The sequence below is a fragment of the Chroicocephalus ridibundus genome, chromosome 1, assembly GCF_963924245.1.
Source record: "Chroicocephalus ridibundus chromosome 1, bChrRid1.1, whole genome shotgun sequence".
NCBI classification, from domain to species: Eukaryota; Metazoa; Chordata; class Aves; order Charadriiformes; family Laridae; genus Chroicocephalus; species Chroicocephalus ridibundus.
Genome location: NC_086284.1, coordinates 22,333,841 through 22,352,382, shown reverse-complemented (window position 1 = coordinate 22,352,382; position 18,542 = coordinate 22,333,841). Strand labels below are relative to the sequence as shown.

The following is an 18,542-nucleotide window of genomic DNA, read 5'->3' as shown; positions in this document are numbered from 1 at the left end:
GTGGATGGTTACTTGGTCTGACGCAGGAAAAGCAGGAATACGATGCTGGTGAGAAACTTTTTACTCAGAACATGAGATTTAATCATCTTAATTTTCTGTTCTAGGCAATGTCTGAAAAAATTCCAAGTGTTCCAAAAGTCCTGGATGCCAGGAGAAAATGGAGAGATGAATGTCTCACTGGTCTTGCCAAACTGAAAAAAGAAATGAAATCTGACTGAGGTGCACCTTGTCTAACAGGAGAGACCAAATGAAGACCAGATCTTCATAAAAAGTGGAAATTGTTGGTGATGCGGACGAGGAGACTGAACGTGCAACCAATGAGATGCACAAATGTAGAGACCAATGAAACATTTGGTCCAAATTTGTCTTGACGTAATTCATGAATAACTGGAAACAGTTATTAAAAAGCAGTTAAAATTTATCAAATTATTATATATATGCATTAGATGTGTAAGCACTAAGTAGCTTTAGCAATATCAATATTGTGCAATGCTGGAACATAATCATGTTTTAAATAATGCATTTTTCAGCTTGCTTAGGAATTCAGCGCTTGAACAATATTTGCTTATGCAGGGATCTGAAATAGGCAAACATCAGCTGTTTGTCACTGGAGAAAATAAGCCCTCACCCGCCAATCACTGTGACAGCGAAGTTAATTTGTAAAGCACTGACGGTAGATAGCAGAAGGCTGTGTTGAGCAAAGAGTAGATTCACTGGCTGGTGAGCTGAGACCTCAACAGCAGTAAGGGTCACTTAAATTTAGCTCTGTAACTGTTCCACAGTGTAGGGGAAAGAATTACTCTTCCTTTCCCTCTGTTTGGCACTTATGTAGCTGTAGGGTGATGTTAGTTTGAGTAAATAAAGCAGAATTCCCCCGTCATCCCCTGCCCCTGCTTCTGTAAGACTTAGCAGATACCTGCTTGGTCTTTAAGACCACGCCCTTGATACCCCATGGCTTTGCCCCCAGCATAAGTCAGATGTCTGGTGCTGGCCGTTGGTATTGCTGCATAAATATGTGCACCATTTTAAGACTTGTCTATGAGAGAGACCTGGATAAGACATGGACCTGTTGGAGTGGGTCCAGAGGAGGGCCATGAAGATGATCAGAGAGCTGGAGCATCTCTCCTATGAAGACAGACTGAGAGAGTTGGGGTTGTCCAGCCTGGAGAAGAGAAGGCTCTGAGGAGACCTTATGGCAGCTTTCCAGTACTGAAAGGGGACCTACAGGAAAGATGGGGAGGGACTCTTTATCGGGGAGTGTAATGATAGGACAAGAGTGGAAATTTAGATTAGATATCAGGAAGAGATTCTTTACTGTGAGGGTGTTGAGACACTGGAACAGGTTGCCCAGAGAAGCTGTGGATGCCCCATCCCTGGAAGTGTTCAAGGCCAGGCTGGATGGGGCTTTGAGCAGCCTGGTCTAGTGGGAGGTGTCCCTGCCCATGGCAGGGGGTTGGAACTAGATGATCTTAAAGGTCCCTTCCAACCCAAGCCATTCTATGATTCTATGATTTTGATTTAATAGCTAGTTTGGGAGACAGTATGGTGTAGTGGATTGGTCTGGACTTTCTCCCAGCCTACTTCATGACTACTCCTAGGCTGCTCCAGTTTACCTCTCTGTTGCCATGCCTATTTTGTACATTATCTGAAGCAAGGAGTGCTTCTTTAGGACTCAGCTGTACTGAATTTAACAGCTGTAGTTAAAGGGACCCCAGGTATCTGGTGTTTTGCTCCCCCACAGAGGGAAAGATGCGTGGATTAGATGTAGCATTTATGCTTTAATGCTGCCCTTCCTACAGGAGACACAGCATCTCCTCCGTATGCAGGGACGCAGTATACACCTGGAAGCAGTGATATCCTCAGTGGCTGCTGTGGCGTGTTTTGGTCCACAGCAAAGTGCTATTATGAATGTATGCACCCTGTAATATAGTTGGACTTTGATCTTAGCTGGACCCTTGGGGCAGTATTGGTAGGCAGACAGTAAGAATAACTTGAAACAGTGCATTGCACCCACACTGCTTGAGTTAAGCGTTTCTAAATTTGTGCTAACTGGTCATGTAGCTTCAGTCGCAGCACAGACGCAGAAGTGTTAAGCTCTCATTTTGCTAATGCTCAGCTCAGGGGCATTTCAACTCTTGTTTTTTTACGGAGGGTGCAGCACACAAACAAGTTACAGAAACTTAATTAGTTGCCATTTTGAGCTGAACAGCAGATATGTCTGCCTGAACATACCAGTATCACTTATTTCTGCTTTGGTCACAGTAAAAGAGACCTGGGATAAATTGTATCGCTTGACGTAAGTGGTGGGCCAAGAACACATCTCTGGATGTGAAACATGGGGTGGGAGGCGCAATGCTGAGGTTGTCCTGTGCTCCTTTATAATCAATGAAGAGGAAGGAAAATTTGTAAGCTCAATTTATTTTATCCCGATATAGACTTAAAATTTTCAGGTTTCTTCTATTGCTTTTTATTGCCACAGCAACTGGCTCAACCTGCATTTAGATATCTGCAGTTGGGGAGGTCAATCCTTATTCCCAATGCCTTATTAACCAATAGAAGATTAATTATGGGGCTGATTTCCTAATTTTATATACGTTTTTGTATTTCAGACAAGGCCACAGAAGGTTCCAATTACTTTCAAGATTAGTCCTGTTTTTCTATTGAGCATATGACATTGTCATAACTAATTAGCTCACATCGCTTCTGTTTATTCTATTTTAAAACTCGATAATGTCATCAATTATTTGCTTCCATCTTTATTATTTACTTATGAATAAAATATATTAATGAAGAAGATGTGAATTTCTGTGCTCCGGTGTGGTAGTCTAGTGGTAGCACTACATAATATGTCTTTAGAAAGCAGTGCCCTGGTAGAATAATTTGTAGAAATCAGTGGGAGTAAATAGACAAGAAATAATGTGTACTGTCCTGTAATTCATGTGTTGGTGACCAGTTGCTGCAGACGTTGGGCCCTGCAGTGAGGGAATAGTTTTGTGTTGGGGGGAAGAGCGCTCTGGAGAGGGCCAGAGCACGTCTGTGCAGCGAGCGGCTCCTCCACAGGGTCTGCCATACAGCAAAGCTCACCTGGGAGCACCAGTTCCCAACCCAGGCTCACAGCTACAAGTTGGGGGGGGGGGGGTGATGCCTGACAGAAAATGTACTTTAGTTGACATTTGTTTAGGATTTGAAGCACACAAAATCATGAGTTGGTAAATACAACAACAACTGGAAAGCATTAGGAAAAGGTAGCTAAAGGAATGAGATGGGCTGTCCTCATCCCAGGGACCTGTACCCCGTTCACAATGAATTCCCTTTACTTGTCAGTTTTCAGACTGTGTCTGAATCCTGTGCCAAGTTTGGGGGTCCCTGTTACAAGACAGGCATTGGACAAGTGTTTGGGGAGGCCCCTGAGATGGTGGGGCTGGAGCGCTGGTCCTGCAAGGAGGGGCTGTGGAAGCTGGGCTTGTGCAGCCTGGAGCAGAGACAGCTTCAGGAGGACCTACCAGCAGCCCCCAGTGCCTGCAGAGAGGTCATCAAGGAGACAGAGACAGGCTCTCCAAAGTGGGGCCAGGTGGGAAGGCAGCGATGATGGACGTAAGTTGAAACACAAGTGTTTCACCGTGATGTAAGGAGACAGTTTTTCCCCCATGAGTTCAGTGAGGCAGAGGCACAGGTTGTCCACAGTGGTGCAGTCTCCATCCTCAGAGGTTTTCAGCTCCTGACTGGATGAAGCCCTGAGCAGCCCCATCTGACCTCAGAGCTAAGCCTGCCATGAGCAGGAGGTTGGAGCAGAGACCTCCTGAGCTCCCTCTCAGCCTGCGTTAATCTCATTCCAAGTTTTGTTTCATTTTGGCTGACGTTGTATCAGAAATATTGCTCTGGTTTAAGTAAATTAACTCTAGAGAATATGTATAGATTACTTCAAATTGTCACATACGTTGAGGACTTCTTAACCTAAATCGTAACTGAAATTTAGGATGGTGTGAATGGATGTAAATAAATCTGCATTCAGGTTTTTCCATGCATTTTCCTGGGTGGATTAATGTAATATCGCCAAGTTGTCACAAATTTTCACATATAAAGAATTCCTTACAAAAAAGTCTGAGCCACCAAAAATCCCATGTTGTTGGTCCCCAGGGGTGGCCCCTCCTGGTGATGGACATGTGCTTCATTCACCTTGTTCAGCATCTCCACTGCTGGGGGCTGCTGCAGGAGCAGGGTTTACCAGGAGGGGAGGGTTCCCCCCTCTCTCTCTTCCTTTTTGCTTTTTTCCTTTACCACCTTCTTGGTTCTCTGCTTCCCATAATAGTCCATCACTAACTTCTTACAGGGTATTTAGCTGACAATTTGGACAGAATAGATTTGCTAATTGGACGGTGAATAATCCCTTCAGGGGAGCAACCTGTCAGAGTTGAGCTGCTTGTAAGATACAAATACCAATTCTATTGAATTAATTGGTTTAATTCTTTTCTTCAAATTTGTCTTACTCCTTTTATCCCATTGCTTTTTTCCTCATATGCAGTAAATTTCTTGGGATAGATTGCACCTGGTATCTTATGAGGACTCTTTTAGAATTAACACCAGCAGTCCTACAAAGTTGCAGAACTAACGCAGATACGGTCAAATATTTGATTGTCAGCAGAAGCAGCGATAGTTGCTTGAATGTTCAAGCAACTGTTTTATGGTAAGCTATGAGATATTTGGAAGAATTTATCACAATTGCATATTTTAAAATCCTGTATTTTTTAAATCGTTACACCGACAGAATTTTCTACATCTGTTTTTTTGTTGCACTGTGTTTTTATCTGTTTTACCAATTTGATATTGTTTTCCTTATTATGTGTACTTTGCTATTAGTTACTGCTGCTTATTGGAAGCAGCGTCCACTGTGTTCATACCAAAGCCTTTGATATAATGCTGTTGGAAATTAAACCACCTATTATGTGTAAGATAAGGAAGAAAGAGTGGATGCAGGGAAATACTCACCTGATTCACTGAGGGAAGTTCAGTATTCTGTTTATGAAATGTCTGAGTGTGATGGGATTAGTTGTTTACTTTCCCTATTCTGTAACTATTCTTCTGGACCTGTTGGAACGGGTCCAGCAGAGGGCCACGAAGATAATCAGAGGGCTGGAGCACCTCTGCCATGAGGACAGGCTGAGAGAGTTGGGGTTGTTCAGCCTGGAGAAGAGAAGGCTCCAGGGAGACCTTATAGCAGCCTTCCAGTACCTGAAGGGGGCCTACAGGAAAGATGGGGAGGGACTCTTTATCAGGGAGTGTAGTGATAAGACAAGGGGTAACAGTTTCAAACTGAATGAGGGGAAATTTAGATTAGATATCAGGAAGAAATTCTTTCCTGTGAGGGTGGTGAGGCACTGGAACAGGTTGCCCAGAGAAGCTGTGGATGCCCCATCCCTGGAAGTGTTCAAGGCCAGGCTGGATGGGGCTTTGAGCAGCCTGGTCTAGTGGGAGGTGTCCCTGCCACTAGGTGATCTTAAAGGTCCCTACCAACCCAAACCATTCTATGATTCCATGATTCTGTGATGCCATGATTCTATGATTCTGTTCAGTCATGATAACAATTTGAAAGTTAAAATGTGCGTATTTTCTGATTGCCATATTATCTAATTGGAATGGTATTAAGAAATTGCGTTACCTTATCTATACCATCTTTTAGGCAAAAAATGAACTGTGCTTCATTAGGGAAGCAGGACAGTGCTTGTGGTGCTTGTTATAAAAACAGAAAAAATCATTCTGAGACGAAATTATGTCATTGTCAGTCTCAGTTTCTCAAAAGAAAGATGAGATGTGCTGCCAGTGCCTATACAGTTACATGTCAGGATTGCATTGCCGTAGCACGGAGTTACAGAAAGGTCTTTGAGAACATGTAACTGGTACCTGTGCAGAGACGGAGATACGGAGGATGGGAGCCCTCCATGAGAAGAGGAGCCCAGCAGATGTGAACCTAGCAATTAGTTTGTCAGTAGGAAAAATAAATGGTCTTTGGCTTTCAACAGCCTACCAGGCCCAAAGGGAATGTTTCACAAATTAATTTGGATCTAGTTAGAGTAAACGAGTGTAAATGAATACGTTTGCGCTCGCTGCCTGCTCATCTGCTCCCATTCCCCCAGGCTCCAGTCAGGCTGGCGCTCGCCTGCGCCGTCCGTTTCGTGTGTGTGCACGCTATTGCGAATCAGTCACAGTGAGTGGAAAGACAAAAACTGACCCCAGGGAAAAACTCACGTTTGATTTGGTGAGGCTTTGTATCAAGCCAACAGCCAAGGATTTATTTTGTGATTTCAGAAAGAGAAAGGAATTCCTCCCTTCAGCGTGTTACTCAGAGTTAAGTGGCAAAGCCGCTCAGAGCACACCGCTTAGAGAGACTTACCCGTTGACTGGTATTTCTTATCCTTCATTTTTCAGGTAGAACTTTCTTCTCCTCTCCAAGTTTTTTCTTTTATTGTACAAATTTAATTTGGAAGAGTCATTTGACTGTTGAATACAAGCTAATATTCATATATGAATAATGATAAATACTGATTTTTATAATAAGGAATAGCAGAGAATGTGTATGTTTAATCATACAAAAGCAATATTCGAATGGCAAGATTTAGCTGCATATCTTAATACTCACGAAGGTTTAAATGTCACTTACAGCATGTGCTGGGAGCAGACCAGTAGCGAAGGTTGATGCCTCACCGCTATGTCCGTACAAAGCTATCCACTGGGAAGAGAGTACCCGCATCCTCCACTGCTGCGTGTGATGCCGTGAGGCACAGAGCCGTGGCTACACAGACCTCTCGCTTCTTTTATAAACGGGAGGTCAGAAAAGAAACTAGCAATTTAAATAGCAAATGCTGTCATATCAATAGTTTCATAAGAATTGGGGGGAAAGGATGCTTAGAGTGCCTTTTCGAGGCAAAACAGGGCAGCCTTGAATGTTTGACCCCCAGAATTTGTGCTGAAGCCCCGGTTTGCACATGCTGATAGGTGGTTGTGAAACGCTCCGGGGATGGTTTCAGCTGGCTCCGACTGCAAGCTGGCTGCAAGTGAAGCCATGAACAAACGCAGCTGGACTAGCATTTTTTTGTATAGAGCTCATCAAAAATGGGTCCAACGTCCTCCTGGCTGTGAGGAAAAGCCTGCACCACTCCTATGGAAGCGGAGCGAATTTCAAGGAGAGCTGTTTGTAAGGGCACTGTTTCCACAAAATTCAGTGAACTTCTGAAATACATCAAACTGCTTTGTTTTCTAGTTTGCTAGAAAACAACATGACTTATTTTCTTAACATATATTCAAATAAATGCTCCATGGGGTTGCACATCCATCAGCATTTTCCCTTCACCAAACACTGAACTAGAGGGACACTTGGAATAAAATGGCACTTAGCATGCATGGGGTTTCCTCTTGAGCCTGAGTGTGAAATGGAGATTTTTAATGCGTGGCTTTGTAGACTTCTTCCAGCTACTTGGATTTCAGACCTGTATTTACAAGAAGCGGAGGTATGAATGGAGTGGTGAATGGAGTTAAATCCAGTTGGCAGCAGGTCACGAGTGGTGTTCCCCAATGCCCGATATTGGGGCCAGTTCTGTTTAATATCTTTGTCAATGATCTGGATGAGGTGATTGAGTGCACCTTCAGTAAATTTGCAGATGACACCAAGTTGGGTGGGAGTGTTATCTGCTTGAGGGTAGAAAGGCTCTGCAGAGGGACCTGGACAGGCTGGATCGATGGGTCATGGCCAAAGGTATGAGGCTCAACAAGGCCAAGTGACAGGTCCTGCACTTGGGTCACAACAGCCCCATGCAGCGTTACAGGCTTGGGGAAGAGTGGCTGGAGAGCTGTCTGGTGGAGAAGGACCTGGGGGAGTTGGTCAACAGCTGGCTGAATATGAGCCAGCAGTGTGCCCAGGTGGCCAAGAAGGCCAACAGCATCCTGGCTTGTATCAGGAACAGTGTGGCCACCAGGACTAGGGAAGTGATTGTTCCCTTGTACTCAGCACTGGTGAGTCCCCACCTCGAGTACTGTGTTCAGTTTTGGGCCCCTGACTACAAGACATTGAGGTGCTGGAGTGGGTCCAGAGAAGGGCAATGAAGCTGGTTGAGGGATCTGAAGAACAAGTCTTATGAGGAGCGGCTGAGGGAGCTGGGATTGTTCAGCCTGGAGAAAGGGAAACTGAGGGGAGACCTTATTGCTCTCTGCAACTACCTGAAAGGAGGGTGTAGAGAGGTGGGGGTCGGTCTCTTCTCCCAAGTAACAGGCGATAGAATGAGAGGTAATGGCCTCAAGTTGCCCCAGGGGAGGTTTAGATTGGATATTAGGAAAAATGTTTACACTGAGAGGGTTATCAAGCATTGGAACAGGCTGCCCAGGGAAGTGGTTGAGGCACCATCCCTGGAGGCATTTAAAAGATGGGTAGACGTAGTGCTTAGAGATATGGTTTAGTGATGGTTTTTGTCAGAGTTAGGTTGATGGTTGGACTAGATGACCTGAAAGGTCCCTTCCAACCTAGGCAATTCTATGATTCCGTGATTCTATGTGTAAGATGCAGAATCATCCAGCAACTTTTTGTCCTTTGTCTATGAGTAAAATGTAGTCTAACACGGAAAGGTCAAGAGCCCATACTTGCATGTGGATATAGGACAGCTTTGTGCAGAAACTGAACTTACTTTTTTAAAATACTTCATTAAATAGAGCTGTAAATTTGCCCTAAATTAGGTGTTTGATCCGTTTAGCTTAAGTCTAGATGACGACTACTGTTAACATTATTAATGTACTGCCCGAGGCCTCCATAAGGATCCAACACCTCTGTGTTGGCACAACAAACGGATACGTTTTCCAACAGAAAACTTTAAAAAGCCTTTGTAATTTGAAACATTGTGAAAGCCTTTCTTTGCATTCGTAATGTGTTTAAATTTTAACATCAGGTCTTGCACTATTGTAACAGTACATACTTTCCACATGAAGCCATGGCTGCTTATTCTTGGTTGGCTTTAACAGATAATACTCTGAAGGAACACAATGGAGGCATTTTTTTGCAGCCCAGGGAGAAAGTGATGAGGCTGGAGAATCCTCACTGCCACTCTGATGTTACTGAAGTACCTAAATTAAAACTGGCGCTACCAGTGGAAATGGTTTACCATTGCCTTGTTCTTCACTCCAGCAGCTGCCTCGGTGAAGACCGTGGCCATTTCCATGCAGCGCAGACGAGTCCTTTATGTGTGCATTGCTCCTGTGCGCACCAGCAGCAACCGGTCAGCTTTATGCCCAGCTGTGTTGCTGTGGAGCTTGTATTTTCATTTTAAACTCTACTTAAAAACTTAATGGGGCGCAATCTGTCTACTGAGTTCTTCTATAGTAATACAGAAAGTATTTCTGTGCAGCTAAAAACAAATTACTGGAATTACCGCTATAATACAAAGGCGGCAGACCAAGAAGCGCAGAGCTTTCCACACCACCTTATAACCACAAAAACAGATTTTCCGATATTACTCAGCAGTGTCATTTCAAACCCATGCAATAATGGAAAGATGTAATTGTGCCATTTCAAGCATATGGGGTAGTGGAAACAGGGAATTGCATAAGCAGGCAATTTAACCAAGCGGGCAGCGCCTGTGCCTGATGGGAATCATACAGAAGTTTATGGAGTAGCATGAAGTTGCACTGTGTAATTCTGTAAACCAGAAACATTTCTTGCATTTGCTTTTGGTTTTCCTTTTTTAGGAAGAAAAGTTAATTACAAACATCATCTCCCCCCTACCAAAATCTGTATCAGTGCATAGTAAAGGGTAATTACAGAAGTCTGATAAATTTTTAAAGTCTGAACATAGCTTCAGTTGCTGAAAGAGACAACATCATACTTCTCTAAACTGTCGTTTACAAAACAAAAGCTATAAAAAATATGGCTTTGAGAGCAAAGAAAAACTAAATATAAATTTTCTAACAATATGCAGGTTTTATTCATATTTCAACAAATAAAAACACATTTCATTAAGTAATAACCTGAGCTTATGTTTTAATCTGATTTTAGTATCTGAATAGTGTATTATAAAGAAAGCCATTAGATTGGGATTAAGGCAATCTTATTTAATGATCAGTAAAAGTGAGGTACGTGTTTATTAGCATTGCCCCGGTGCACTGTATGAACAGCGCTTACTGTGTCTGCACGTAGCTTTAGGTTTCAAGTCGCTTCTTAGAAAAGTTACAGTCCAGCCCCTCTGCAGAGCACTGCCTTGGGAGAGCGCTGCCCTACCAACTCATCGCACTTACTGCCATCAAACTTGCCGTGACAACTGTCCAGCCAGTGGTCGGTCGCTAACTGTATCCTCGGGTGCTTATTGCCACGTCCACCCTGTTAGCAATCCCATCCCCACACGTATGCAGAGCAAAAGAAAGTGTCGTTTCCAGCCGCCACCTTTCCTGTAACCTGCTGATGAGCTTCTGGAACGGACCTTCCTCTGCCAGCCGGCTGCTGGCCGTGCCGGTGCAGGTCAGTAAACAGGCAGTGTGGGTAGCCTTCCCACAGGCATGGGCTTTGCTCCATTTCTTGGGCCTGATGGGTCTGTGTCGGCATCCTGCCTGGCTTGCTGCCCTGTTTCTGTAGCAAAGGACTTCAGGTTGTAATGTTTAAATAGGCCAGTCTGACCAGCCCAGCTCGTAGGAAGCCCAGACACAGCCTGTTGCAGAGCTAGAAACAGATGTGAATAGTTCATCCTCATTCACCTGTCTTCCAGGCTAACAAACTTGGACTATTCACCTGTAAAATCAATTTTTTCCTTCCAAGATAATTTACCTGCAAAAGCTAAGTGAGGTCCCTCTGCCCCAGCACTACGCTGCTCCAGGCTCTCTCTTCCATGATCCCTGATCAGTTTTTCTGATTTTCCCTAATGCAGGTTACCACCAGCTGCCACCCATCTGATGGCCTTACTTCAGCGTGAGGAAAGCTTGAGAACTTGCCATGAGACAAATATTCATCCTATCAGCAGCATGTGGCTCTTTTGCCAAGGTGTGTGTCGTTGTAGGACCTTCTTCAGGTGGTCATATCAAAGGCTCGGAAGCCTATATTATCATAATTAAAAGGCAGAGGTGATCACCACTGGATGCCAGAGCCTACAAGAAGGGCTTGAATATGACCATGGTCATGATTTATGAGTAATATGGGATAAACAACAGAGATAATTTGGAAGCTACCTAATTAAGGCAGTGTTGAGAGACTTCTAGAACAATACATGATCACGTTGCTTATAGTAGGAAAGCACAAAGACCAGAACTGAATAAAGCTCAGCTACGATGGGAAGACTGTTTTGTTTATCATTAAGTCCATAGCTTTTCTTACTTTTGGTGACACTCTGTGAGCTTGTTATTAATGGTGGCACTAGAACTGCATTACTCTGGTTGCTTCTCATAACTCCTCCTTCTTGGATACATTTCCTTTAGAAGTTTCTCTGAGGGAAGCAAGACCTTGTATTTTCCAGCCTTTTTTAACACATGATCCTCTGCATGATTTCCAAGCTCATGTAACCATATAGTTATACATGACACTTTGTTGTATTTCTTCTTTTTCCCTTTTTTTTTAAACTTTCCTTTGAATTGTCCATTTGCCATTTACTATCCAGCTCTGTTTCCACATTAGTCTCTTCTGATGACCCTTTTCTTTATTATTGACGTTTCTCAGCTGCTCAGAGGATCATCTTTAATTTCAAAACTACCCATGTGCATTGTTACCCAGATGTTATACCAACCTCCCACTCCAGCCTTTTCGGGCAAACTGAGTTTGTGGCAACCACTGATTTTTTTCCACTCAAGAGATGGGATTCAGATGCCAAACTCTGGCCATCTGGACCCTGCTTGACCATGGCTGATGTCCCAAGAGCCTGTTTTGGTCGTTCCCCAGGAGCACACTGCAGTTCCCCAGGCACAGCCCAGCTGCCCATTGGCAGCAACTTCCCTGACTCACGTTCCTCCCAGGAGAGCGCTGCGTGCTGGAGAGCCACGCTGTGCGTGGAGCGCCAAATGCAGCCTTTTCCTAATCCTTGCTGTTGACAGTTACGTTTGGCTTCTCCGATTTAATCTCATGACATATTCCAAGATGAAGCTGCTCCCTGTTTTATGGCTGAGTCAGTATTTTTCTGTTGACTTGGTGCCTGCTGAGATCATTGGAGATCAACCGCTCTGTGAGCCTTAAAACAAAGTTATTGGCAGAAGGCCTTTTTATACCACAGGGGTTTTATATTCGGACCTAGAAGGCGCAGAGCAGTAGAAGCAGGACCCTGGTGGCAAGCATGATCCTTGTAATGGGGGACATTATATCCCCTTTTTAGGCTCCCAGGGCAGTTCTTCCACCCCCCGCCTCCTGTTATTTGCCTTTTCAACTCCTTACATCCTCCCTGAGCAGCAGAGAGCCCACTTGTGTGGTGGATCTAGCAGACTGCGGCACACTGCCCTCGCTTTTATCCATCTTACTGGTGCAACTTCTCTGAGCCCCTTTTCCTTCCAGCTCTCACTTCATACCCTTTCTTTATATTCTCCACCCATGAGATATTTGCTCGTTTCCAGGCCTGTTTGGCAAATATCGTCCTTCCAAACATGGTTTTCTCAGGGAGTCCTTACTCTTTTTGTTACTTGAACTATTATTTTCACCACGCTTTTTGTAGTATATACTACAGTTTCTCCTGGAGAAAACTATTTGTAGCAAATCCGTGACACCTATTCCTTTTTTTTATTCCTTTTGTGGGGAAACTACGAAATGCTTAATACACGCCTCTACTTTTGTGAGTCTTTTTCTCCATCTGGATATGGAACCAGCCACAGTCGCACAAACTCCATCCCCAGCTCGCATACTTGGGAAAACCACAGTAGCTGGGTGGAGAAAGTATAGTCTCCACAACTAAATTGCAAGCTGACTTAATTAAAGCAGATTTATTAGGGAGAATTTTATGACAGTACGTTTCCAGCTTTGGCAACGATCTAGTAGGCAGCACGGCAGAGAGCGTGGGGCTGGGTAACAGCCCGAGCGCGGCCCGGGACGGAGGGACCCTGCACTGGGCCGTCCTCATGTCCATGTCAGCATCTCCCTTCACCGCCCAGGAAGATGGGCAACAGTCCTGGCCCACTCTCATCGTTTCTCTCTGCCACTTATACATACACAGTGTGCTTTATCCTAGCAAACTTTTTTTTTTTAATTTGTGGCCTCATCTAGTTCCTGCCCTACTACCTTATCTTTTTCTTTTTTTTTTTTTTTTAAATCCATGCCTGTTTGGGCGTCCCTTACATCCTCCCTAATTTTTCAGCCACCCACTCACTGCTCAACTGCATCTTCCCATTCCTGTTCCCTCCCATCCCAGTGCGGCTCTCGGTGGAGGCCAGTGGCTGCCTGGGTCATCTGCTCTCCCAGGGGAAGCAGGTTGGGGACAGCAGAGGGAACTGCTGCGAGGGCTGCACAGGAGCCTGATCCGAGGGTGACACCCCGGCAGAGGTTGTCAACTCAAGCCACGGTCTCAGCCCTGAGCATGACAAGTTAAAAAAGCCTGGCTGGGGACCCCAATAAGCCAAGGAGCTTGATGACCTGCTGCTCGTACTTCCACATCTCCTCCTTCTAATGCCAATGACTTTGGCCGACAGTTATTTTAACTGTCCACTTGGTCATGAGCTTTTGTTGAGGGATATTAGTTGTTTATCGTAAATAAGCAAGTTTTGATTAGAATAAATTACTTAGGATTATAATACGGTGTGATTTGTGCTGTTTGCCTAGCTTTACTTAGCGTGAGTAACAAGATTTGCTGAAGCCTGTAGGCCGCAATAGAGTTATTTCTCTTAGTAATTTTCCTAGCAGCTGGTACAGTGCTGTGTTTAGTCTTTTAGTATGGGGAAGATGTTGATATCACACTGGTGTTTTGGTAGTGTTTTTCCCAAGTCTGGGACTCTTCAGCTCTCCATGTCCTGCCAACAAGGACAGACACACAAGGAGTGTAAACCAGAAGATACAGAGGCTCCAACCCTCAGCTGAAACTGCAAATCAACAAGATAAGAGCCTGCCTGCCTGGGCACAGAAGAAGAATCCAATAAGATGTTAGAAGACCCAAGACCAAAAATCACCATTGGACTAAAAGACGCGTGGACAGCACGTGAAGAGCGCGAGGGGCAGGTGTACGGATCACAAGGGTATAATTGCCAAGGAATTTCTTTGTTCGGAGTCCCTCTCTTTGGAGGCACCCAGCCTGGGCTGTTCTTGCTGCTGTACCTTTCAAGTAAATTAATTATTTTATAAAATCTGACGCCTGAGACTCTGCTGCAGGAAACATTGGGTCGAGCCTGAAGAAGGAAGCAGCGTGCCCGAGAGTGTGTGTGTGCAACAACATGAATGGTGTGTGAATGCTCCGGCAGCGGCTTCTCCTTTAACACTTTGTTCCTTTTTGTGGGCATGGAGACCATCTTCACATATGTACCTACAGTCTTGGGTTCACTGCTTATGAAAGAGGTTTAAAAATATTTTTCAAGCTTTCACAAGATTGCACAAAGTTCATCCTAGGTGAAAATACAAGCATTAAGAGGGTTTGATCCTGTCCAGTTTAGATTTTTTTAAAATGTCTTCCAGTGTGCAAGTTAAGCAACTGAAAAAGCTATTTAGAACAATTGCAAAAGTCTCCGAGTTCTTTTAGGGAAGGTTAGATACACATCTTTTGGAGATGATGCAGATATGGTTAGTACAAATCAGAAATCCTTCATCCCTATAAGCATGCAAATTAAAAACAATTAAAATATACAACATTGCCTAATGCTTAATATAAGCATACACCCAATGCTCACGCAGCCGGCAATTAGTTTATCTAACAAAGGGACCAAGAGGAAGACCAAGAAAAAGGTGAGGTGACACTTGATCACAAAAAGTAAAGGCTAGATCTGAGAAGGTGGTTTCCAAAGAGATATTTTGGTAGCATTTCAGGTGATTGTAAGAGAAAAAAAAGCTCACTGTAAACCACAGGATAAATATCCAAGGAAGTGATCCAAGAGAGCATGGTGGTGGGCTTTGCAGAAAGGTGTAAGCAAACACGGTAAGGCTATGCAAGCAATACAATAAAATAATTTCCGGAAAGGTATGAATAAGCCAGGGCTGCTGAGACACCACCATTGCGCAAAGTAATGAAGAAATCGCCAAGAGTGGATACTCATACCTTTTAGAAAGGGGAAGTCATGAAGGAAATGGGAAATAAAGTCAAGACAGAGGAATGTAGGCCAATAACACTAGTCATAAGGGAACAAACGCTGTGAAGGTGCACGGAGTGTGGAAGGAGCACTTGAATGAAGGACTGAACTGCACGGTCCATCCCAACACAAGCACTGGCGTGTTGAAATAACCAGGGAGCCTGTCGGGAGGGACCGGTGTCAACACTGAGGCTGTGACAGATGAGGGAACAGAAAAGGGAAACAGCTCCAGAGCAGGACATGGCTGTATAACTAGTGGGAAAAGGCTACTGAAACATCAGAAAAGATCTCCAAAAACAGGCAGAGTACAAAGAGGTACCCACTGGCAGGTTTTACTGCTCTTTCCTGATTTTGTGGAGGGTCACCTCAATGCTTCCTTAGGGATATGATGGGAGTCAGTATGGAAAGAAGCCTCGGTGAAAGTGGATTCACATCAGTTTAAAGGCAGCAGCGAGCAAAGAACAGCCAGTCACCGCCAACAGCTGGGCAGGGAGCTGGAGATGCCATGGGCTGGTCATGACCACTCCTTGCAGGAGGGATCGGCTTCAGTGTGCAGCAACTTAGAGGGAAAGCAATAAATCATGCAGACGCTCAAATGACAACACTGTCATTAAAAAGAAATATGTAATCGCCATTTTCCAAGAATTGGCAAACCTTTAGGCCACTATTTGAGGTCAAGTGCTAATGGCAGCCAAGGAATTGTGGAGGTCCTGTGCTTGTCATTTTTGTAAACAAAGATTTTGGGGCTGGGAGAGTTATCCCCATGGAAGACCTGAATGCTGGTCACTGCAGGTAACACAGTATAAATAGCAGGAACATTTAAATTAGTGATCTACCTGGACTTGTGCAAAGCATTTGCCACTGTCCCACACAACATCCTCGTCTCTAAATTGGAGAGACACAGATTTGACAGATGGACCACTTGGTGGATAAGGAATTGGCTGGATGGCTGCACTCAGAGAGTTGTGGTCAACAGCTCCATGTCCAAGTGGCGACCAGTGACAAGCTGCATTCCTCAGGGGTTGATACTGGGACCAGTGCTGTTTAACATCTTTGTTGTTGACGTGGACAGTGGGATTGAGTGCACCCTCAGTAAATTTGCTGACAACACCAAGCTGAGCAGTGTGGTGAACATGCTGGAAGGAAGAGATGCCATTCAGAGGGACCTGGACAGGCTTGAGAGGTGGGCCCATGCAAACCTCATGAAGTTCAACAAAGCCAAGTACAAGGTCCTGCACGTGGGTTGGGGCAATCCCAAGCAAAAATACAGGTTGGGTGGAGAATGGATTGAGAGCAGCCCTATGGAGAAGGACTAGGGGGTACTGATGGATGGAAAGCTGAACGTGAGCCAGCAATGTGCGCTTGCAGCACAGAAAGTCAACCGTATCCTGGGCTGCATTAAAAGAAGTGTGGCCAGTAGATCAAGGGAGGTGATTCTGCCCCTCTACTCCACTCTTGTGAGACCCCACCTGGAGTACTGCATGCAGCTCTGGAGCCCTCAGCACAGGAAAGACACGGACCTGTTGGAACGGGTCCAGAGGAGGGCCACGAAGATGATTAGAGGGCTGGAGCACCTCTGCTATGAGGACAGGCTGAGAGAGTTGGGGTTGTTCAGCCTGGAGAAGAGAAGGCTCTGGAGAGACCTTATAGTCCCTTCCAGTACCTGAAGGGGGCCTACAGGAAAGGTGGGGAGGGACTCTTCATCAGGGAGTGTAGTGATGGGATGAGGGGTAATGGTTTCAAACTGAAAGAGAGTGGATTTAGCTTAGATATTAGGAAGAGTTTCTTTACAATGAGGGCGGCAAGGCACTGGAACAAGTTGCCCAGGGAAGCTGTGGATGCTCCATCCCTGGAAGTGTTCAAGACCAGGTTGGATGGGGCTTTGAGCAGCCTGGTCTAGTGGGAGGTGTCCCTGCCCAAGGCAGGGGGTTGGACTAGATGATTTTTAAAGTCCCTTCCAACTCTAACCATTCTGTGATTCTAGTGACAACACTCTCCATCACCCTGCAGACATAATTTTTGCTAGCTTGGATTTGCAGCCTCTCATCTTCATCTAAGGCAAAGGACAAAATGTTACCATACAGCAGCAGGAGTTCATAAAGAACAGGAAGATGCCATGTTAGCAGGAGCTGGATTCTGCACCACTAACTCCTCCATGGATGATGGCAAATGGAGATGTGGCTCAGCCACCCGTGTTGAACAGACGCTGGTACATGGAACCATTCTTTGAACTTTTCTTTGGTGTTGAAGTGCAAAATGTGTCCTATCCTGTGTGCGACGGGTCCATGGGTGGCGTTCCACAGAGTGAGGATGGCTGCAACAGGCAGCTGGATAAAGGCTGGCTAAATTAGAGACGTAAATTTGAAAAAGCCCTGCAGATTAAAAGCATTGGTTGTAAGACAAATAAAGAGAGTATGCCATGAGATAAAGGTACATAATGGGCTACACCTGAAAAGATTATAGTGGTGATATGTAAAGAATGTCCTGAATTAATCACTTCCTTTTGTGTAAGTATTTATGTTTTGCGAATTGTTATCACTTAGCAACCTACGCTGTCCTTTTTATTTTTTACAGACTTAAACTGTTTCCTGAGGGTATTATCCTGAGGCTATTGCTGAGCTGTCTGGCTCAGCAAAATTAAAACAGTGTCTCATTTAACATTGTCTGTAAGTGGACAGAAATAGTTGGCTCCAGATGTGTTATAAACTGCGCTCAGAGAACTATCATGGTTTAGCTCATAGGAAGTGGGGCATACTTCGTGTTCAACACTTTCTTATAGAGCAGCAATCTGTGTTTAGCTTTACGGAGCTTATCAAATGCTTGGTCAAGCCAAGTTACGACTCTCGCCAAGCATACTTAATGCCACGTTTCAGGCTATGAAATGTAAACCAGGAAGGGACCTGGCAGGATCGCTGGGTCCCCCCTCTGTACTGTGGCACCCCCTGCCTGCCAGGGAGCCCTGCCGGACCCCCGCCCCCAGGCACCCTCGGCGCAGGGAAGCATCGTGGGGAGTTTTGTCGAAGGGCTCCTGAAAAATCTCTCTGGAAAGGGACTCTCCAGCCTCTCCCCACGCTCCACGCCTTGTACATCTTGGAAATGTTCCCTAATAGTCAGTCAAAACACTCTTTGTTGCAGAAGGAAAACTGATTTCTTCATGTCTTTGTCTCTGGAGATAATATAAAATTATCATCTCCTCAAGGTTTTATGTGTTAGAGGATTGTTTCCATCTTTGTTCCTAATATTCTTTTCTTGGACTAAATGAGCCAAGTTCCCCAGTTTTTCGTTTTGAATCCCTTGGTCTATATTTCTCCTGATTCTTGCGCTCCTTGAATGCTCCTCAC

The 18,542-nt window shown here is 44.8% G+C and overlaps 2 protein-coding genes across 5 annotated transcripts in view; both read left to right on the top strand.

Moving 5' to 3' along the window:
* The window catches only part of CRYL1 (crystallin lambda 1), a 63,700-nt gene extending 59,042 nt beyond the window's left edge, over positions 1 to 4,658 (top strand). For all 4 annotated transcript variants that reach the window (XM_063330955.1, XM_063330950.1, XM_063330962.1 and 1 more), the window contains one exon: positions 105 to 4,658. In XM_063330955.1, the coding sequence (XP_063187025.1) occupies positions 105 to 218 (114 nt within the window). In that variant the 3' untranslated portion in view covers positions 219 to 4,658. The remainder of the gene's footprint in view (positions 1 to 104) is intronic.
* On the top strand, positions 4,657 to 14,225 carry LOC134513803 (uncharacterized). The gene is made up of 3 exons (XM_063330978.1): positions 4,657 to 6,423; positions 10,893 to 11,005; positions 13,900 to 14,225. The coding sequence occupies exons 1-3, from the start codon at positions 6,083 to 6,085 to the stop codon at positions 14,070 to 14,072; spliced, it is 627 nt and encodes a 208-aa protein (XP_063187048.1). The 5' UTR covers positions 4,657 to 6,082; the 3' UTR covers positions 14,073 to 14,225.
* Positions 14,226 to 18,542: the final 4,317 nt, after the last annotated feature.